Source organism: the organism of the source record quoted next, unplaced genomic scaffold (genome assembly GCF_019419815.1).
Source record: "Pyrus x bretschneideri cultivar Hongxiangsu unplaced genomic scaffold, Pyrus_bretschneideri_v1 Contig11, whole genome shotgun sequence".
Lineage (NCBI taxonomy): Eukaryota > Viridiplantae > Streptophyta > Magnoliopsida > Rosales > Rosaceae > Pyrus > Pyrus x bretschneideri.
This window is the reverse complement of record NW_025999402.1, coordinates 2,178,620-2,201,779: the sequence shown is the minus strand read 5'-3', so window position 1 is coordinate 2,201,779 and position 23,160 is coordinate 2,178,620. Positions and strand designations below refer to the sequence as shown.

Here is a 23,160-nt window from a genome sequence, read left to right as displayed (position 1 = left end):
GTTTGATATGGAGGAGACTAGCTAAACATGTATAAAAGCATTTTTAATGGGGGCTTTATTCTTCATGATACTTCTATATTTCTAGCCTTAGCGAGAAATTTCATCCTTAATGAGCCGGAAAATGGGGCTAGATACACCACTGGGGCTAACAACTTTCTTAATTGGGTAACATAAAATCAGGCTACATCTAGCCCTAAAAAACAGTGGATCCCACCAAAAAAGTAGCAACCCATGTAAGCAAAGTTCTCTCTCATCCCCCACTTGCGAATACACTTATACTCTTCTTTTATTATTATTTTTAATTCTTTTTTCTTACTTATTTTTCTTGCAATTTTGGCTAATTAATGATTGTTTTAAATTCCAATAGAATTAAAATTTCAAATTGATTTAATGTTCATGGGCATTGATGGGTGAAATTTTCAAATAATTTTTTTCAAAATTGTACGATACTAATTTACCAATTGGTGCTAGGTAAATTGTTGTGTTATATGTGAAAATCCAATTATTTCAAAGGGTGAAGTGAGAGTTTATTTCTTTCAACGGATGAGATTGAGATCAAGGAATCTAATCCAACAAACTATTCATAAGTGATGAAATCTAATTTTGTCACAATTTGAACCTTTTAGGTTGAAGGGTTCATAAAATATTTAGGATAGCACGTTCAAAAATCAACTTAAGAAAAACTAACACAAAAAATAAAAATAAAAATAAATCATTGCTTAATCAACTTACTACATAAATAAATATATATAGCCCCATATAGAGCCCAAAAAATATAGTCCATCATTGGGAGAGATTCTTTTATAAAGTCCCAAAGATTTATCGGAGCTCTAAAATGGGCTATATTCACCACTTTTCCGACCTCATATAGAGCCCCTCACTGAGGATGCTCTAACATGATTTGATGTGCAATTTGTTAGAATATGATTGTGATAATTTGTTATTATTTATAATTTAATATTGTTTTGATGATGAGATGCATGATATGATGAGAGATGATGTTACACATCCATGATATATAGCAAGTAAGGCAAACAACGCCTCTAACATATCAACGGCTTGGATATGAATTACACGCATGACAACAGACAAGTAGCCATTTGATACATGTAAGAACAAAGCAACTTCAACTTTCTTGATGAGTGGAGTTTGATCCGGTGAAACTCACATCGTGAATCGGCAAGGCCAATTTGAGAACGTCAGAATTTTAGCAACTCATCTAATTGTCTAAAATATCAGTTAATAAAGTCACGTGGATAAATGGATCCATTAGCGGTGGAGTGGGGATTAGTAAATAGATTAAAGTGGTCCATTAAGCTATTATCTAATACGATTTGAGCTAATTGGTCAAGATTAAACAATGACAGAAATATTTCTCCTACGCACAGTCGAGCCATAGCTCATACGCCATAGAATGTACTGACCTCATGATTACCACGTTATAAATATATCGGAAAAATTCTTCTAAAAAACCCCAAAACTCGCTCTGGTTTTTCCGCCGCCCTACGGGGCGGCACCTCTTATTTCTTCTTTCCTCCATCATTTTTATGGCTCTTCCATCCTTAGTAGTGATGGATTTTCCACCCTATGTGGTGGGTTCTCTTCTTCCTTTATCCATGTGTAAAATCTATCCTCTCACTTCAGTCACCTCCTCCTCTCATCTTTAGTTAGTTGCTGCTTGGCCTTTGTAAGACAAAAAAACATAAAAAATATAAAAAATAAAAAATAAAAAAGATAAAAGGGAAAAGTCTAGTGAGGGACCGATAACAAAAGTAAAATGTGACTTGAGTTGATAAACTTTGTTGAAGATTAGCAAGTAGAGGAACTTGAGTGATGAAAAGCAGCTTAATTCGAGCTTTACATTGTGTTTGATTGAGGAAATTTAAAATTATTAAGGAATTCTAAATTGATAAAATATAAATGACAAGGTAACCTAAAGAATAATGTATATAATTAAATACGGAATTTGTTGTTGTATTGAGTCATTAATATACAAATAAGAGAAAATAGATAGAAAATGTGCTAGTGGTGGTGGAGACAATGGCAAGGGCCACAATGGTATCTGGCGGCAGCGGCTGCCATGATGTTGGTTGGTGTTGGTGGGAGGGGGGGGTGGTTGTGGTGGGGTGGTGGGTGGGTGTGGGGTGACATGTGATGGTGGTGGCCTCATGGTTGAGTTTTTTGTATTTTTTTTTTATTTTTCAACTATCACTCGTAAAAATTTGAAAATAACACATATTTACATAAAATTTATACTTGGAAATTAGAAGTCCTAAATTTTAAGGTTTTTTTTTTTAATTAGAAAATTCTAAATTTTTAGGTTTATGAATTCAAACAAGAGAATTTGTGCATATCAATTTATAAATTTTGTATCTTGTCTAAATTTCAAATTTATTATCCTCATCCAAACATAATGTTAAGGAATTTTGTGCAACTATTCCAATAATTTCTTCATATACTTTTGTTTTTGTTCTATTTATTGTTATAATTATTATTTTTTTCATCTGACTATAAAGGCAATGTTTCGGTAAAGAATTTTCAAGTCTTACAGAATTGAGATCAAATTATTAAAATATGGGGGCTCGATTCCACCATAGCACGATATTGTCCGCTTTGGGCCCCAACCATGTCCTCACAGTTTTGTTTCTAGGAACTCACTTGAGCAGAACTTTTCAATGGGTCACTCATCTGGGAATGTTCTGACCCCTTTCTCGTTTAACTTCGGAGTTCCTACGGAACCCGACATCAGTGAGCTCTCAAAAGGCCTCGTGCTAGGTAGAGATGAGAATATACATATAAGGCTTACATGATCCACTCTCTTGGACGATATGAGATCTTACAATTAATTATAGTAGATGTTTTAAAACAATAAATAAAATGCATTTAATTATGAATTAAAAATTCTTTGAAGCTGATGTTAGTTAATGCTTCAAATAAATTTTAATTTATTACTAAATGCATTTTATTAATTTTTGTATTGTTTTAAAATATTTACTATAATTAATTGTTAATTGATGTGACCATTGCAATCCTTACAAAATCTTCAAACTAACAAACACGTCTTATCTATTACTCTACACCGCAGAAAGTGGACAACAGAACGGTGGCTAACGCTTGCCACCACGATCGCCATGCTCTGGTCCCTTGGGTGCACCTCCCATGGGAATGTTGCCCTTGCCTTGAGTCTTCTGAGATTTCAGTACTTCTGCCTTCTTGGCATTCTTTTCATCCTTGGTCTTCTTGATTCTTATCTTGATTTGACGAAGGGCAGCTTCACGTGCAGCACCATGAACTTCTGGCTTCTCCGTTATTCTGCTATGGATAACCTTCGGGGTAGCACCGACAATAGACCTTGCATCAGGCTTATTGGTGTCATGTATCGTCTTCTTTACAGCCTCTGGTATTCCATTATTAATTAATATGAATTTTATTATGAAGTGTGTGTGTGTATAAATATATAATTTAAATATAAAACAAAGATTATGTAATAAAATAATAGTTTAAAAGATGTAGTCACTTAGTATAACGATCTAGTAGTATTTCTCATCACTTGTAAGTGAGAGATTTTAGATTCGATTCTCGCCAAACATGAGTTTGAACCACATTGTTGTTAGCACATTGTGAGACTAAGTTCACCCCCTCCCTTTTAGTGTAGATAATATCGTTTGTTCAAAAAAATATCAAAGTGGCACATAAGTTGTCAAACTTAAATTTATTATTCTAACACAAATATCTCACTATTTATATAGTAACACCCGTTGTTCCAAACACTTAATTGAAAGGACGTTTCCTCTTTCATAACGATTGCCAAAAATGTATCAAAAAATCTTGCCAAAAAAAGATGAAAATAAATTTCATAATTGAGAGAGATTCCCATTGATCCAAAATAAAAAAAAAATAAAATTGAGAGAGATTCCCAAGTTAACTAAGATGTAATGGAAAAAGTGGGAGAATAATTGGTACTACTATTTACGTTTTACTCTATACTTATATTATAGATCTTGTACCACCCGCTTAATTCTTTATTATTCTTTTATTGTTAAAATTAAAAACATAATAAATCTCGAGTCTCTATATTTTGACTTCATTAGCAAAGTAGGCTCGAAGCAACTTAAGTATAACATTAGGTCGATAGAGAAAAAAAAAAGAATAAAAAAGGGCTAATAAGCTTGCTAAGTGTTTTATGCAATCAAATTCTCGTAATGACTAAGAGCATCATCAAGGAAGATATCAAATTTCAAACATTAAGATATACTTAATGACTTATGGCAATTTGATATTTTGCACAACTTTTTGCTCCACCTAATAGGGTAAATAATAATGTCATTTTATAATTTTTTTCATCTCTTTGTGGGGTCAATTACTGAGATAACCAATCAAATATTCAAAATTTTCATCTTTTTATCGGATCAATTATTGAGACAATTAATCTAATATTTGGAACACACAATAATATTTATTATATATTGCATCACATCTATTAAAAAATTAAATAAATTTGACTGCTGCTGCCAAATTTGACAGCAAAAAACTTTGTCTTCAATTGACTTAGCGCCACGTAAGAAACTGCAGACTTGGTTGGATGGAGCTTGCTGCCATTTTTCACTATTATGTGTTTTACGTGGCAATTTTGATATCTCATTTGACGATATTCTAAAATTTAACAAAATCTGAATAAATTAATGCACTAAATATATGGTCTCGATACTGACACGTATCGGTCATACGGTAACTTGAAGAATTTCAAAAAGAGAAACATGTGAAGAGTGTCCTCCCTCCCCTATATAAAGAGAACCAAAGTCAATGTTCCTTGCACCAACCCACATATAAATGTATACCAGATTTCCATCTTGTTAGGAATCACACAGCCTTGATCTAAATACTTTTGCTTCCTTCTTTGGAAGTGATATTAGTACAAGAAGTTCAATTTCTTAGTGAAGATGGAAGAAAGAAGGGGAGCAAAGTCGAGCAAAGTTATTGAAGATGAGGAGCAATGGGTTTATGATTCTTCCCTGGATCATAAAGGAAACATTCCTATCCGAGCTTCAACTGGTGTTTGGAAAGCCTCTCTCTTTATTGTTGGTAAGAAATAATATTTATGCCAAACTACTAAATATAGACGTAATACGTAAGTTTCTCTTGATTGCCAAAAATAAAGTCTGTAATTTCATGCTACTTTGCTTGAGCATTTGCTTGAGCAATTATATTTTGGGGTGTGATATCCATACACCTCATGTTACTTCTCACACATGCTTCTAATTTTCGGTCCGTCAGATCAAATGAATTGAAGAAGATCAACGGACAGAAATGAACAAGGGGTGTGTGAGAAGTAATTTGAGGTGTGTGGATAGCACACCCCTATATTTTTTGCTGCTTCTGTCATATGCTCTGCAAGATTTCTCTTTTTTTGGCTTACTTATTTTTGTCTAAGTTTTAGCCGTGGAAGATCATGATAAACAGTTCATATACAATAGAAGTTGAAATACATATATTTTCATCGTAGGAATATATAACTTGTTGACGAAAATATCGTCCACAAAACGAATATTGTATACTTTTATGTTGCTTTGCTGTCTTGTATTGTATTATCACTTTTTTCAAGCAGAACCACGGAAGGTGGATATATATATATATATGTATGTATGTAGGCCGTGAGTATATATGTGATATGAGCTAAGAGTGCCTGTGGTGAGGGACCGGAGCCTCAGCACACTTACTCTGTGTGTGTGTGTGTGTGTGTGTGTGTGTGTGTGTGTGTGTATAGCGTTTAGGGTTAGTGGCCATCCTACCCGATTAACACAAGTAATCGACAAAGTGCTGAAAAAGGTCACCAAGCTACGAATTAGTGCTTTTGTGCTCGCAAATATTTTGGAAAATTCAGTTAATTAGAGCCACAAATACTTCTAAGTTCACCCATATATAATGAGTAGTGCTATCCACACACCTATTTTTATTTCTCACACATCTCTCTTCATTTTCTGATAACAGATCGAATGAATTGAAAAAGATGAATAACCAAAAATTAACAAGGGTGTATGAAAAGTAAGAATAGGTCTATAAACAGCACTATCCTATGTAATTAGTGACTCATATTTAGTTCATAATTTAATCACCTAACATATCAAATTAGAGCAAACTTTATATATATGCGGGTCTATTTTATGCTCAAGATCATGTGGTATATCTTAATAATTCTAAAATTATATACTGGCTCCCTAGCTAAATCCTAAACCCCGATAAATAAGGCCTACCAGCCATTTCAGGTTAACAGGAGGAAACAATATATTAAATGGCATCGGTCATAGTTATTTAGTAATAATGCAATGATATATATGTTAAGAAAATCTTATGCATAACATTCTATCATTGGTACGAGATATTATGTAGCAGAAAAATCTTTCCCCTCAATAAGACATATATATGTAAAGAAAAAAAGAACTTAAGCATGTATAGAAATAGCTTTTGCTATTATGTTTTTTTATGCATGATAGCCTTGGTATAGCTTTGATTTAATGAAATTTTGAGAGGGAAGTAAACCAGATAAGGTTTTCGAAGGGCCATACCTGTAGTGGTACTCCAAAGCTACAAAATCTATCTTTTTCTTACTTTTTGAATGGCCATTTTATCCATATTTTCCATGGACAAGGATTGTCTACCCTCCTATTTCTGGTACCCTCTCGTGCTCTCCTATTTTGTGTGGTTGCGGTTAAGCCACGTTAATATTTTATATTGTTTTTTTAAAGAGATAATAAGACAAAAATGATTAGTAATATAAAATGTTGACGTGGTTTAACCGTGACCATACAAACAAGAGGGTACGGGAGGGCACCAGAAGTGGGAGAGCAGATAATCCTTGTACATTTTCCATACCTGTAGCATCAGGATAATACTGTGATACTATCACAGATAACAAGGCACAAAATTATGTGAACCAGTTTTCTTTCTTTGGTTCAAATTCTTCAGCTGAATTTTATCTGATAATTAACTATTAGTTGACTTCTCCAATTTTAACTGTACGTATGTGATCATCCTCTGTGTGTGTAGCAATCGAGTTCAGTGAGAGGTTGAGCTACTTTGGAATAGCAACTAGCTTAATTCTTTACCTCACCAGAGTACTGCATGACGACCTCAAGACCGCAGCAAAAAGTGTCAATTACTGGTCTGGTGTCACCACACTGATTCCGCTATTTGGCGGCTTCATAGCTGATGCTTACTTGGGGCGCTTCAAAACAGTTCTCTTTTCATCCATCATTTACCTCATGGTAGTTAATTTCGTTTACAGTTTGAACAATTAAACTATTTGAACACACAAAATTAAAACACTTACTGACATTTTGATCTCTAATATATGTAATCACGACTAGCATGTGCGCCTCACTTGTATTAGAGAGTGTCTCCATTTTGTGTGCCAAATAGCATCGCCCAGTTGAAGCAAATTAATTTGTTATAAACTATTAATTTACTAAGAATATGACTGTTCTGTTGTTTTAGGGTTTGATTCTTCTGTGCATGTCCTGGTTCTTACCCAGCTTGAGGCCTTGTGATACAAAAGCATGTCATGAACCCAGAAAAGTACATGAAGTTGTGTTCTTCCTTGCAATCTACTTAGTTTCTATAGGGACTGGGGGTCATAAGCCTGCCCTGGAAAGCTTCGGAGCTGACCAATTCGATGACGATCACCGCGAAGAAAGGAAGCAAAAGATGTCCTTTTTCAATTGGTGGAATTTTGGGCTTTGTTGTGGGCTTTTACTTGGGGTAACTGTGGTTGTGTATGTGCAAGACCATGTGAGTTGGGGTGTTGCTGATATTGTTCTCACTGCAGTCATGGCTGTATCACTTGCTATCTTCATAATTGGAAGGCGGAATTACCGTTATCGGAAACCAAGTGGAAGCCCCTTGACACCAATGTTGCAGGTTCTTGTAGCTGCCATTGCTAAGAGAAGTCTGCCTCACCCTTCTGACCCTGCTCAATTGTATGAAATCTCCAAATCGGAAAAGGTCAATGGGAGGCTTCTGTGCCACACCGAGAAGCTCAAGTAAGTGAAGTGATGATATCCTTTGTTTACATAACACAATATGTTCCTTGTTTATATACGATAAGGTTAACGTTCACATGCGACATATCTAATATGTTAATATGACATGTTATGTTATCAAATTTGACATGTTGTATTATCAAACTGTTATTTTTGTATAATATAATCACTGCAAAAAATGTTATAAGAACAAGATTTTCTTGGCATCACGTGTTTCAGATTTCTTGACAAGGCGGCAATCATAAGTGTGCAAAACTTGACCGAGAAGCCAAGTCCTTGGAGACTAGCAACTGTGACCAAGGTGGAGGAGATGAAACTTGTTCTAAACTTGATCCCCATTTGGCTAGCAACTCTACCATTTGGACTTTGTGTAGCACAAACCTCTACATTCTTCATCAAACAAGGTGCCACCATGAACAGAGAGGTTGCAAATGGTTTTGAGGTCCCCCCTGCCTCAATCTATGCAATCGCTGCCATTGGAATGATCGTCTCTGTCACATTATACGAAAAACTCCTCGTCCCGATTCTAAGAAGGACAACCGGAAACGAAAGAGGAATCAACATCCTCCAAAGGATTGGAATCGGAATGATTTTCTCCATCGCTACGATGATAGCAGCTGCATTGGTGGAGAAGAAACGACTAGGGCTTGTCAAAATTGACCCAATAAAAGGTTCGCATTCCATGAGCGTGTTGTGGTTGGCACCACAATTTTTGATCATTGGGTTTGGAGATGGGTTTACTCTTGTGGGGTTGCAGGAGTATTTTTACGACCAAGTTCCGGACTCCATGAGAAGCTTAGGCATTGCTTTATACCTCAGTGTGATCGGAGCTGGGAACTTCCTTAGCAGCCTTTTGATCACGGCCGTTGATCACATCACGGACAATGTCGGGAAGAGTTGGTTCGGGAAGGATTTGAACAGCAGTCGATTAGACAGGTTTTATTGGCTCCTGGCTTGCGTGGCTGCTGCAAATCTGTGTGTTTATGTTTTCGTGGCTCAGCGTTATTCTTACAAGAGTGTGCAGAAGGTGGCTGTGGCTGATAGCTATGAAGATGAACCGGAAAATGGAGGCCCGATCCCATGAAATGATATATACACATATATTGTAGTTTAATATCAGCAATATTGACTGAACCATCGTTTATTAAGTCCAAAAATAATCTACTTTCTAAGTTTGAAGTACTACAGGTTATGAAATCGTGCTTGAAATTAATTTGTAAAGGCTTGAATTTCAGTATTTAAAGAAATATCAAGGCAAACAAAATGGTGCCATCCAATTCCAATTTAAACTCACCTGGAATTGGTGTATATTATCAATCTCTCTATATTTTTGCATAGCGTAATGAGTTGCTTGATAATTAAGAGAGAGAAAGAGAAAACAATGACATAGGCATTTCACTCGCATTATGTAACCATCTCATATAATAGTTGATCAAAACAAATACAACATATTTTTTCTCAAGATACGTTTAAATTCGTAATTATAATTAAGTATCAAACACAATGTAAATACGTATTATAATTGTATTCATGTGGATCTCTGAGACTTCCTCTGATCTAAGTGGAAATAACAACTACTAAAACAAAGATTGGTAGGTGAATGAGATAAGAGAGTTGGGTTCTAAAATATTTGCCTTACATTGCACAATGAAAGTGTGCACAGTAGCATTCTTAGGACTTATCTTTATCTTATTAATATTAATAATTATTAATAAAAGCGTCCTGCTAAAGATGATTATAATGTGTCACCAGAATGACACATAACATGGTGTCCCAACTATTCTATACCACTAGAGTGACAAAATTTGATGCTCTTTTTGGGTCTTTTTCAATGGTTACAAGCACAACTAAGAACTGAAGTCTCTTGAGTCAAAAAAGGTTAGTTGAGTTGATAAGAATCGTTCTCTTTTTTAAACTAAGGCCTAAGTTCGAATCTCGTTGTCGGCGATCTCTTTTAGTGGGCAATCTGTAAAAACAAAAAGAGAAATTTTATTTGAACCCATATGACTTATTTCTACACCCAACTTACTCTTTACACCCATATAAATTTTAATTAAACCATCAATGTCTCTCTAAACTCAAATTTATTACTTAAACTACCTTCACAAACCCAATTTAATAGGTAAGTTTATCTTTACACCCATTAATAAATAAAAACACAAAATCAGTTTTTACAGCTCATTCAAACATAAAGAGAACAATAGATCTTACATATTTGTCTCGTGTTTAATCCTTCTTTTGTTGCATATTTCACATTGCTCGTTTTCTTCACCTAACCAACCCAAGCGTTGATGTATTCAAAATATTTTTTAGTTTGCAGAAACTTAGCATTTTCCAATCGTATAGAGTGCAGTGATTTAGAGGTTGAATTAGTGGAGAATTGTGAGAAAATTGGATTGGGTTATCGTGTAGGTTTCTTTCGCACCTGATGCGCTAAGCAAGTTATTGTTTCAATGAGATTTTAGCAAGTATAATTACCCATTTCAATTATTTGATTTCAATAATCCTTGATATCAATTTTCTCTTCAAGTGATGGCTATTCCCTCTTAACAAGAAAGATTCAGTTCTGACATATATTTATCGGGACACTACCACTAAAACTTGTCTCCAACGTTATCCTTGGTGATTGTAAGGGTGTTATTATTGAATGTGTGTTTATTGATAAATTTTGATTTTTGTGTTTATTTCATCTTGTACTTGATGGTAATTACACCATAGGGTTAAAAAGACAATTCACAATTAAGATTTAAGTTGGGTGTAAAGTGAGGTTGTATGGATTCAAATAAAATTTTCAAACAAAAAAAAAATAGTTAAGACCCTCTTTATAAATCATCGAAGAGACTTATAGTATATTATAACCCTATGATTGGGTAGTCTCCCCGCCACCTAAACTTTTGATTACCTAAAAAAGAAAAAGAACAGCAGTCTCATTTTCATATCCGCCACAAGTGGACTCACAACCACTATGGGAATAACAAATATCGTTTTCCATTGATTTATTCCTTTGCTGATGAATGGATTAGACACCACCAGTCTTCCCTGTTTGACTTTGGAATCTAATCGCTTACGTTGTTATATTAAAGGGGTTCAAATTTTTTCTCAAAGCCGACTTCGATCGTGTACAAGTGATGCCACTGCACAAAACTTCTAATTTAAGAGGCTCTCAATTTATAATTTTATTTTATCTGTATATAGTGTTCTCCCGCTTCTTATCTCTATAGGTCCAACTAGTCTATTTCCATTTATCTTCTTACCAGTAACTCTGAAATCCAAGCAAATTGGAAATTACCAACAACCAGCCCAAAGGAAGCAAAATATCAATTAATGCTTTACGGTTCTTATCCACATTTAATTCATTAACGAACTTTCTAACCAAAAATTAAAATCATACATCAAGACACCAGATGTATCCAGCGCGCAACACTTGGCACGCCCTGATTGACCGCAAATGCCATGTAATAACCTGGCGGAGCAACCATCCCATTCGGCGGCGCCACACAGCTAATCCTGTAACGCCCCTCAGCGTCCGGCACCGACGGCGTAACGGCCAGTTTGACCAGCCGCTGACCCTGCGAAAACGAATGCGTGGCAAAAGGCGCGTTCCCCAAATTAACCTCCACAACCCCCACCACGGACAGCGGAACCGACACCGAAACGTCAAAACTCTCGCCGTAGCGCACCGTTTCGGGTATCCCCTCGATAATGGGTCGAAGATTCGCCCGGTCCGGACTCAAATACTCGGGCGAAAACGCTTCGATTCGTAACTCCGTGGGAAACTCGGCGTCGAATCTGTAGAAATAATGCGGGTTGCTTCCGGCGATTAATACCCGCCCGTCGGGTAAGAGATTCGCGGTGGAGTGGTACAATCGGGGCACGGTTCCCGGGTTCAAAGTCATGAACCGCAAGCCGACCGGCTGGTCGTATCGGTAAAGAAGCGGGTACAAGCACGGGTTGGATGCCGCCTCGAAGCCCTGGGTCCCAGCTTGCGCTCCGTTGATGACCAAAACGTCGCCGCTTGGGAGCATGACCATGTCCCCCATAATCCTCCCGAACGGCATGTCCTCCATTTCCCAAACCGGGTCGGGCGACGTCGCTACGATGCGCCCGCAGCTACCGTGCGCCGGGGTGTCGGTCATCCTCGCGATGAAAGCGCCGTACGGGGCCCCGCCGCAAACCAAAATCACAGCCGTTGAGTAGTCGCCTTCTAACGCCAGCATTGCGGATGATCCGGCGGACGGGTAATTACGTGGGCCGCCATCCAACGGTGGATATTCCCTCACGATTTTATCCACGTTGTGATCGTACGACACCGCTTTGTTGTTAGCAAAGATGAAGAGGTGGCCGTTGGGGAGGAGATGCACGTACGGGTATAAATTGTCCATTTGGTTGTCCTCCACGTCAGCAAGGAAATTGAGCGCAACGGCGCCTTTTCTCGGCGGGTAATACTCCACCGTGTTGGCCGCTCTCCCGCCGACTATAGCCACCGACCCGTCCGGCAGAATCTGATTCGTGGCGTACCACCTCCCGTTGGCCAATTCCACGTCAGCAAGCTCCACCCAGTCGCACGACCCGGTTGCCTCGCACGGGACGAATTTTCGGATCTTTTTCACCCCGTCCAGGTCACCACCCGTTTGTAATAACGTGCCGTCCGGGAGGAACTGCCCGGATGAGCACCACGTGTCGGTCTGGATCATGAGCGGGCGGATTTGCTTTGTCTGGAGGTCGAAGAGCACGGAGTGGGCGTAGCAGTCGCGCTTCAGAACCGCGTCGTAGGGGTCGTTGCGGCAGTGGCCCCTGCGGAGCATTTTGCGGGAAGGGCCGATGCTGGTGCGGTCGAGGAGCACCACGGTATTGAAGCGTGTGACGGCGGTGTGCATGGAGGCTACGCCGGCGTTCTGCACGAGGAGCTCCCACGTGCCTGGTAAGTCGGCACGTGCGAAGACTGTTAGTACTGTGGTTATTAGAAGCAGTAGCAGCCATTGCTGAGAAACAGAAGGCATGGTGAAAGACAGTGGATGATAAAAAGTAGTGAGAGCGTGTACCGTGTATAGTGATGTGAAGCTAGTACTTAAAGCAATGAAGGAAGTGCTTTGCTACAGCAAGGTGCAGAACAAACAAAGAATGCACTGAATATGGTCCCCTCGATCATAGATTTCAGGTAATCTGTCCGACGGCCTAATGTTGTTACATTATCAACCGTTGATGTGTTGCTTATAATGTTGATAATTTGATATTAAAATATACTCTCTTTTTTTTATATTGTACTGATATTACTATCACCAAAAATAAAGGAAAATTAATGAAAATGATTAGAAAATTTTAAGTTTTAACGATGAGTGTAAAATAAAAGATAAAGTGATTAGTATCATGATTGACTTTTTAGTATAAAATATAGTTTTTCATTAAAGTGAACCATACAAAGAACTTTTCGTTAAACTTCCCTTGTAAAGCTCGCTAGGTCGAAGTAGTAGATGACAATCCTATTAATGAAATAACGGAGAAGAACTTCCATGAAATTATATTGGAAGGCATATTGTCTGTCCTCCTGTTTGGATGCCCTTTCCATCTCTTCCTATTTATACGGTTACAGTTAAGTCACGTTAACATTTTATATTCCTATTACTTTTTATCTTATTACCTCTATAAAAAAAATCATTATAAAATATTTACGTGATTTAACAATAATCACATAAAATAGAAAAACATAAAAAAAAACATCCAAATAAAAGAGCAAACAATCAACCTTCATTATATCGTGACAAAGACTCTCTCAGATTTGGCGTTTGGGACTTGTAACTGCCAGGATACTCTGACTTAAAAGGTCAGCAGTAAGAAGTATGGTTCCCTTACGATGACACGTTGGCATTGGCATGCTTGGATTTCTTACCTGTCGAAAGATGATGACCGGATGACGTATGTTTCACCAGAAGAGCAAATGGCAAGGATACGAGTGGGGTCCAAAGTGGGACCACCACGAGCTGGGTGTGTCTCCTTGCGGACCCTTGCCTCCTTCCATCTCTTGTTTTCACACCAGTCTGCAACACTGTACTTTCACTTCCATGCTTCTTCCCTTGTCGTATCCGATGTCGAATGTCGGTTGCTAATTTTAATTAATTAGCAAATATAATGAATTAAGCAGTAAAATCTCTAGTAATGATACGATTAGTTGTTGTGCTAATTCGGTAACCGACTCAAAATGTTTTATCATGTTAATTATTGACGGTATTATGAACCCTAAACCCTAGTATTGCCATAAGATTTTATCAATTATAATGAATAACTGAGGTCATTTAATTTTTATGTAGAAATCAAATACATGAACAGTGAACACGTTGCAATAGTATAAATTAATACAATAAATCCAAGTATATCACCTCAGTGGACCAACGCATGATTATTTTTTATTTTTTATTTTTTATTTGGTATTTTAACTAAAATTGTTCTAAAATTGATATAACTCTTCACTTTAACTCTTAAGATTTGAAATTGATAAAAGTGGTATTTGAGTTTGTCCATCATCAATCATTTTGGTCATTGTGTGAAAAATCTCTATTAAATAATGACTAAAATGACAAAAATACTATCAATTTAATAAACAATGGGCCAAAATTATTTGACAAAAATTGAGGATATTTTTCTCATTTTATCCTTGTTTAAGGGAGATTTTTCACGAAAGACTAAAATAATTGATGTTGAACAAACTCAGGAAGTTCTATTGATTTTAAATCTTATGGACCCAAATGATGAGTTATGCTAATTTCATGAATCGTTTTAGTTAAAAGCCTAGGCATGGGGTCTAAATAATCCAACTCGATATATGTCGAAATGATTTACATGTTTTTTAGTAGGAATGAGATTAGAAAGATGGAGAATTAAACTCAAGACATCAGACGTAGAATGGATGCTTTAACTAGCTGACCTACAAGCTCTTAATTCTCCTAATCTGGCTAAATCTTCAATAGTCACTGGAAATAACTTATAGAATTGGTACACTGGGATTATTGACTAGAACATATTACGTTATCCATCCTCCAATGAGAGGATGGCACTTACTTGGGGCCTTTCTAGTGATAAGATCCTTAGCAGCCACGAATAGTGCATATAAATCCAACAAAAACTGTCTTAATAAGTGACAAATTATTGTCCTACTAGAACATGTTTTCGAAATGACATGCTGCCCAAGCCAAAGATCCAATTATTCACGTTGATGATGGCATTTGCCTGCCCTTATCTTGACAAAAAGAAAAAATAAACATTTCTTCTAATAAGTACATTAGGAGGAGATTGACTAAGTCAATTTTAATCAAGTATGAGTAGAAATGAAGATATTAATGCTCATATATATGGGTTTTATTTGTGTCTTTCTTTCATTTTTTTTTTTTTTTTTTGTTTAAAAAGGGAAGAATTGGTGGCAAATCACTGTTGTCCACCTCTTTCGGGGACTAGGAAGACTCATAGAGGTATTTGAATCTCCCTCTGACCACAAGTTTAACTTCCACACTAGAAGTGGGTTTGTGTCTTTTTTTTTTTTTTTTTTTTTTTTTTCAAATGGAGAAAGATTAGGTGAGATTTTCTATTCACCAATAATCACGGGCGAGACACCTATCCTCTCCCAAAAGGGTGAGGACCATGTCTTCCTTTGATTTACATAACGAGTAATTGAACTTTTAACTTATTATAATTCTAACTCATTACTTTATTCTTTCTAACGACTTGAATTAACTGCTTATATACGTTTCTAAAATTACGTTTACCAAACACGTATATAATAAGAACGTACCTTATTATATAGAGAAAAAAAAATTATAATTAACTATAGAGATGATTGATAAATAAATAAATAAAGGCTATAAATATGTGATGATTGCTAGGAAAGAAGCTTTATGAGTGGCTATGATCCTTTTGACACCGACATAGGCTGGATCATATATTTCATCATCCTCCAATTGAATTAGATTAAGAACATAGCAGAATGATCTTCGACCTAAAAAAAAGCTTAATGATCATTAGAGGAACAGAATTATATATACATATGTGTGTGTGTGTCTATATTTAAGTATATATTTGAAACTTTGAGTGGCGATTGATGGAATCGTGGAATCGACGAAAAATTAAGTGAAAAAAAAAGATGCTTTATGATCGCTTTGACAGCAGCTGCACCAAGGTAGTTTCGCTGGGAATCATATTCTATATGGTGCTTGGTGAATGGGGCAACTTCTGTCGAAAGTTGGTGCTTTATATATTAAAATTCTTGGTCTCAGCCCCAGAGAAAAAGAAAAAGAAAATCATATTAATGCAAAACCTTCTATCGGATTAACAGCGTCCTTGGTTAATCATGTTAAAAATGAATCTCATATTGATGGAAGAAGAATTTTATGTGTATAAGTTGAGCTACTCCACATATTGTCAATTGGTTTTATGGTGAAATCTCAATTTTTTTCATGGTATCAGAGTAGGTTGTCTCACGTGTGAAGCCAAGTGGCTACACGCACTCCACGTCATGCTGTTATATCGTCCACTTGTTAGGTTTGGAACTATTAGTCACACATGAGGAGGCGTGTTGAGAATGATCTCACATTGATGGGAGGAGAGACCTTGCATGTGTTTATAAGTAAATTGAGCTACTCCACATATTGCCATTTGGTTTTATGTGGAATCTCAACTTTCTTCAAATCCTTGCACTTGCAGCTAATATGGTAACTGACCCATTGTGTTTTGATAAAATTGTAGATATATAATACGTGCTAAAATATAATTAGTCTCTGTTGTGAGAATATAAAGAACATGTAAATCATGGTAATCTCATTCCTACTAAAAAACATGTAAATCATGTTTAACATGTAATTGTTATATGGATTGGAACCTTAACTTTTTTATAGTACTAGATTAGATTGGCCCATGTCTGAATTCCAAGTGCCACATGGGCTCTGCATCACTCACACGTGCTCCATGTGTTGTGTTGTTTACACGTTTGATGTAAAAAGTTTTCAAATGTAAAGAAATGTGTGAGAATGTGAAAATAAAAGAATCTAAAACCTTGCAACGACTTATAATTTAACAATGAAAAGATCGGAAAAGAATGCGAAGACACGGGAGATAATAGAAAAAGAATTCAAAATGAATTAACAAGAGAGAGAGAGAAAAAAAAAAAAAAAAAAAAAGAGATCCCAACATGATCGCCTAGCTAGGTAGCCAACACATTATGAACATGCTCTAATTTCGCCTCATCCATCTTGCGTGCTGCATAAGTCATAGCATTTGTATTGATTTACAAGCTGACCGTGGAGAGATTTGACTGAAGTTGCAACCCATAATGTATGCTTGATTTTCACTTATTTATAAGGATGCAAAGTTGGGTACTGAACAGTCAGTAGCCAATTTCACTGACCATCTACGTAGCCCAATAAATTTAAGACATGTTAATTTCAATTTTGCTATTCTCGTAACCAAACGCAAACCAACCCCTTTAAACCCAATACCAAACAGGACTCTTCTTCTCCGATGTCTGCTAATCTCCATGCCATGGCTATGGTTTCTTCTTCAGCCCATCTTCTTTCCTCCATCTTCTCCCCCCGCCCGTCCCAATCCCTCATCTAACCGTTGATTCCACTGTTGCAATGAGATTGACGGCGACGCAGCTATGCGGGTTTGACGTGGATCCGCCAACTTACGAGGACAAGGATTTCGAATGGCCGATTATTGAGCTCGACGTGGCTGTGGAGGACAATATTGGTGATGTCTTGAAATGGCGAAGTCGAGGAGTTCACGGTGGCCGGTTGTGAAGATCTTGCAGACTTGTTGGAGATGAGGAGGACCATTGTTTGGTCACGGGTTTAAATCATGGATTTTTGTTTGGTTACAGAGATGGCAAGGTCCTTGGATTGACAGATGGTTCAAACTTAGAGCAGCTCTAGCGGTGCTTGTAGCCCGATGGACTGCCTATGAAATAGTGCCAAAACACCCAAGCAAGGAGGTCCAGCGTTTGTTGGCGATTGAGCCCGAGCAGGCCCGAGGGAGAGGTCTAGCATGAGTAGCTGGCCAGAGAGCCCGAAGGCTAGTTGACGAAGGCTGACGTTAGGGTGACGTCAACCATAATATAAAATTAATAAAAATATAAAATATTGTTAAAAAAATGTAAAAATTTAATTTAAAAAAAGTAAAAATTTTAATTTTTTTAAATTAATAAAAAAATCCAAAAAAAAATGATTTAATTTTTCTATAAATATATTATCATTATCTTCCAATTTACAACATAATTTTATATTTTCTCAAATACTTTGGGTTGTAATTTCTTATTTAAAACGAGACCGATTAAAAATCATATATGAAATTACAAATAAAATTATTTTTTATTATTTTATAAAATAAAAAATACTAATATTTTGTTGCCTATTGTCAGGGCTATTCGATGTAAAGGTGGCGATGCAAAAGGCAGTTACTGTTCATTGGAGACTATTCAATAGTGATTTGCCCTAAGGGGCCTTTGCAACGGTGGAGTTGCTCTTATTAGGCCACATAGATGGTCAGTGAAATTAGGCACTGATTGTTCAGTACCTAAGCATTGTCCTATTTATAAAGTGTTTCCTTAACAATTTGTTGTTCCCAATACAACTAATTACATGTTACTGTGTTATTATATCATTCTCGGTACTATTGAGATATTGGAGTGGACTAACAAAGGAAATGACGGGGGCAACTAATTTCTAATAGTAGGGGCAGATCTATGGTATGGCGAGGGTGGGTATCTACCCATCAAGATCTTGAAAAATGAACTTAACGAATCATAGTTTGCCCACCCAGAAGCTGAGCATTTGTATTTGATTGTTTTTTCTATATTATGGAACATGGATTTTGGGCTATGATTTTGGAATGTAACAATTAACATTATAAGATATTAAAACAAATTTTCAATTCTCTTTCCTCATGGTTTACTATAAATAAAGACATAAACAATGAGAAATAAACATCCTACAAAATTTTCAATTCTCTTTCTCTCTTTGCTGCAATTGAAGGAAATATGAAAGAAAATTAGTTACGGAGATTTAGACATGTGAAACGAAGGCCTACTGACGCTTCGGATAGAAGATGCGATTACGGGATAGAGGTTTAGGGTCGAAGGGGTAGAGGAAGACCTATGAAGACTTTGGAAGAAACTCTAAGAAAAGACTTAGAGTACTTGGATCTAACGGAAGAAGTGACACTAAACCGAGCGCAATGACGTTCTAGGATTTATATAGCCAACCTCACTTAGTAGGAAAATGTTTTGTTGTTGTTGTTGTTGTTTCTCTCTTTGCCGCACCCCTTAGACCTATAAGCCATAATACGTTATCAAAATGCTTCTAACGTTGCACTGATAAAATTCTACTACAAACCATTTCAGAAGATTCATCATCATAATCTAGATTATACTAAAATATGGTCTTAACAGTCGATATTTTCTCAACCTGATTGTATGAACGTTCGTCATTGAGCATGAACACTAATTTTCAATTACCAAATTATATATTAAACTTAATTATTATTTGCAATTATATTTATTATTACTATTATAACTGTGGTGAATTGTATATGTGTGAATAAAGAAAACAAAAGGAAGAAAAAAGGAAAATTTATATATACTAAAACTAAGTTTTAGATGGCACTATTGATCTATAGTGTGGGGACGGATTTGCCCCCTCACTTTCTTCACAACATTTAGCATTCTTTTAGATCTTGCAGCAAATTGTCGATTTTGCCCATGGTAGACGCGTGTTGGTAAGGGAACGAGGCTGAATTTACGCATTTTAGTCATCTGGGAAAAGAAGAAAGGTGGAAAACTAGAGCTCTTCCATTTGCTTCCATAGATTTCTCGAGCTTTCTCTCAAGCCTGGAACCCTAGCCTCCGTAAGCGAACCAAGTTTGTCTCCGGCTCTCTCTCTCTCTCTCTCTTTCACATATTTTTTTTCAATTCGGGACCGAATTTCAATCATCATTGGAGCTCCTGCTTCCAGTTCTTTTCCATTTTTCTTTTCCTTTCATTTCTCTCTCTCACTCTCTGTCACGATTCTCACCTTCTTCAAATTTTCAGTTTAATTCGAAGAAAATGTTACCCAGAAAAGCTAGGGTTTCCTGGTCAGTTTTATGTCGACAGTATACTTTATTTTGAACGTTTGATTTGAGTTGTTTGAATGTTTTATTTTACTTGAATTAGAGTCTTTGTGCTTCCCTTTGTTGATCGTTGTTTCTTTCGAGCGAAGGCTGGGTGGATTTTGGGAAAACAATTTGTTGTGTTTGTCTTTTTTTTTTTTTTTTTTTTCCTCCATTTGAGATTTTCAATTTCTGTCCGAAATTTTGGTTGATTTCCAGCCCAATTTGGGGGTAACTGCCTACTCCTTAATTAATTTTTTTATTAATTTCACTTTAAGCACTAATTATTACAATTCTTTCATTTTTGCTGGTGAAGGTGCAGAGAATGGTGTGTACTATGAAGGAAGCTTGCCTTGTATTAGAAGTATGTTGATGTCTTGGGCTCCCATCGAAATCTCTGATATCGCTCCTGATAGGTTTTTGTTGTACATTTTTTTCTCCTTTCATTTTTTAAAATGTATACACGAAAACTTTGGAATGTCAATGATAACGTGTCTATAGAATTGCACCAACACAATGTACCACTATGTTATTTCGATGCATTTTCTACAAATTTAGGATTTAGACAGAGTAATGATTGAGATAAGGGTACGATGTGGCTGATATGAACTCAATCCAATTCTTAGCTTCTTAACGTGGATGTTGAATGCATGCACCTTTTTAATTTTATATGCAAACAAAATCAAACCTTCTATTTGCGTTTGTTTTTTTATTTTTTTTATTTTTTCTTGCTTGCTTCTGTTTTCAAATTTATTTTAATATAATTTTTGTTTTGGGATTGATTACATGCTTAGAGTTTAGTAGATTTGGATTGAATTTTGGTTGAACAGATTGTGCAGTTGCGAATCTTGATATGATGGATAGGATTGTATAAAGAATTCATGGATTTATCTCATCTAAAATTATTTATATTTTTAAGATTTTAAATTGTTTTATGATGCCAAACTTAGTAGAAAGAAAACGCCGAAGCCACAGCAAAACGGGCAATCTACTGGTGGAGCTGTGAGTCATGGGAGTAGTAATTCCTGCGTGACAACAAATGGGAATATGCGAAGAGAAAACTGACTTGGTCATCTATGAGCAATTTCAAAACCAGGTTGTGGATTTGATCGTATCATATGGTGCAGTGCATTTGACTCATTGCACAGACTTTGTAGAGTTGGATTCATTTGACTCATTGCGGTCCTCTCAAATCCTTCGTACTTTATTTCGCAAAATATTCACTGAAATTGGCCTCCAAAGTTTTATTTTGTTCTAAAATCCTACGTTCCTTATTTTTGGTTTTGGGGAGGTTGTGTGTTTGTGTAAAGCTGGATTTGCAGGTACGAGCTCTACTCTGTACAATAGTTATGAACTACAGTTTGTGTTTGGATGGCTGTGATTCATGTTACACGTTCTTGGTTTATATGTTTAGTCTAACAAGAAAAGTGAAGGGAAAAGTTGAGATTTAAGTGGGATTTCAGGTGACTAGCATGCATATTCAATTCAAAATTAACATACATAAGCAACGGAAGCATATTATCAAAGCTATAGTCATGCAAATCTCCTTCAAGAAGCATAGATTCATATTGGTTGCATCTAAGAAACTTATTGAAAAACAAGTTTAAGGAGAAATGTGTTTTACCTTTGGACCTTGACTTGAGTCCAATAAGTGACCACCTCCAAGACCTCTCCTCTTGGAAGTTCTTAAGCCTAGCCTCCCTCCTTGCTTCCTCCACCTTGATAGGTTTGGAACTCCTTTGATTCTCCTATAGTCTCCAAGGTAGAAGACCTCTAAAGATCCACACCCACTAGTGTAGTGAGATGGATGATGGAATAACCAAAAGGAGAAGATATGATTAGCTATTTTCTCCTCTTGGTGGCCAGCTATGTGTCTGTAAAGAGAGAGAGACTTGTTTTTCTCTTGTTGAAAAGAACACACAAAAGCCCTAATGAAACTTTTTCATTAAACTCCTTTTATAAAGGTAAAAGAAGTAAGTCAACTAATTGACTATTTCTCTCTCTCTTCTTTCCTCATCTTTGGCCGGCCATTTAGTGTTGGTTTGGACTTTGGGTTTTTATCATTTCAAGTCATCCTATGCTTGAATAAAGGACCCAATGGATTTCGGCCCAATGGGCCCGAATGAACCCAAACTTTTCTTTAAGCCCGAAACAATCTTTCATCGCTTATATGGTTTCTTTAGACTTTCTAATTAATCATAACACTTAATTAATCCAATTAATTAATTCCTTCATCCTTTAGTTGTGTCACCACAAGAGTGTATTGGTGTACAATCGTTTTAGGTTCTAATTAGCGAGGCAGTGAAATAATTGATACCAATCCAATTGATTAGTATTTATCCAATCACTTAGTGAATTAAAACTTACTTTTAATTCTCCTTCTTCTTTGATGACTACTTATTCAATCATCAAAAAGGACCCACAAGCCATGAGTGACATCTAACCAGATATCATGGCTACCCAAGCTAATGTAGAATTTGGTCGGAGAACCTATTCAATTGGAATTACAATGTAATTTGATCATTCTCTAAATCAATACTCTTAATCACATTACTAGGTACATATACTTTATGTCAAACCCTTAATGTGATTAAACTATGTCATATGATTCAATTGAGTCGTATAGGAATGTCTTCCATCATTACGCTCGATACTTCGACCGAAGATTCTCGAATCATATCTTAGAGTATTCTTTCTCTCGTACTGAGGATTAAAGATTCCTTGTTGATCATTCACATGCCTCTGAGAATAAATCACTGACCTCAACAATGCATCAAAGATGAGATGCGGTCACGTCTCATTATCAAATGATCAGCAACGTATCCCCAAGACAACTATGATGTCTCAGGTCAAGGGATTACTTACATTATTCCAACCAGTAGAGTTACTTGCGTGACATGTGAGTAGACCTCCATGCAAGTACTCTAGTTTAATTGTGTTCAGTGAACTCATTCATTTAATGAGCACCTATATACTTGTCTTAGTGTCACTACACGAA

At 36.4% G+C, this 23,160-nt stretch overlaps 3 protein-coding genes and 1 long non-coding RNA gene across 4 annotated transcripts; 2 read left to right on the top strand and 2 right to left on the bottom strand.

Annotated features, from left to right (window-relative positions):
* Positions 1–3,107: 3,107 nt before the first annotated feature.
* Positions 3,108–4,599, bottom strand: LOC103967350 (60S ribosomal protein L24-like). The gene is made up of 2 exons (XM_009380607.2): positions 4,575–4,599; positions 3,108–3,397 (listed from the first exon to the last, which is right to left on the bottom strand). The coding sequence occupies exons 1-2, from the start codon at positions 4,597–4,599 to the stop codon at positions 3,108–3,110; spliced, it is 315 nt and encodes a 104-aa protein (XP_009378882.2).
* A 219-nt stretch (positions 4,600–4,818) lies between these two features.
* On the top strand, positions 4,819–9,347 carry LOC103967332 (protein NRT1/ PTR FAMILY 5.6-like). The gene is made up of 4 exons (XM_009380597.2): positions 4,819–5,082; positions 7,045–7,262; positions 7,492–8,036; positions 8,256–9,347. Exons 1-4 carry the CDS (start codon positions 4,941–4,943, stop codon positions 9,118–9,120), a joined length of 1,770 nt encoding a protein of 589 aa, XP_009378872.2. The 5' UTR covers positions 4,819–4,940; the 3' UTR covers positions 9,121–9,347.
* Positions 9,348–11,339: 1,992 nt separating this feature from the next.
* Positions 11,340–13,121, bottom strand: LOC103967331 (aldehyde oxidase GLOX). The gene has a single exon (XM_048574184.1). It carries the CDS (start codon positions 13,034–13,036, stop codon positions 11,429–11,431), a length of 1,608 nt encoding a protein of 535 aa, XP_048430141.1. The 5' UTR covers positions 13,037–13,121; the 3' UTR covers positions 11,340–11,428.
* Positions 13,122–19,758: 6,637 nt separating this feature from the next.
* Positions 19,759–20,802, top strand: LOC108868714. The gene is made up of 3 exons (XR_007254500.1): positions 19,759–19,932; positions 20,104–20,147; positions 20,479–20,802. It is a non-coding gene; the product is annotated as an uncharacterized LOC108868714 (long non-coding RNA).
* The last annotated feature ends 2,358 nt before the right edge of the window (positions 20,803–23,160 follow it).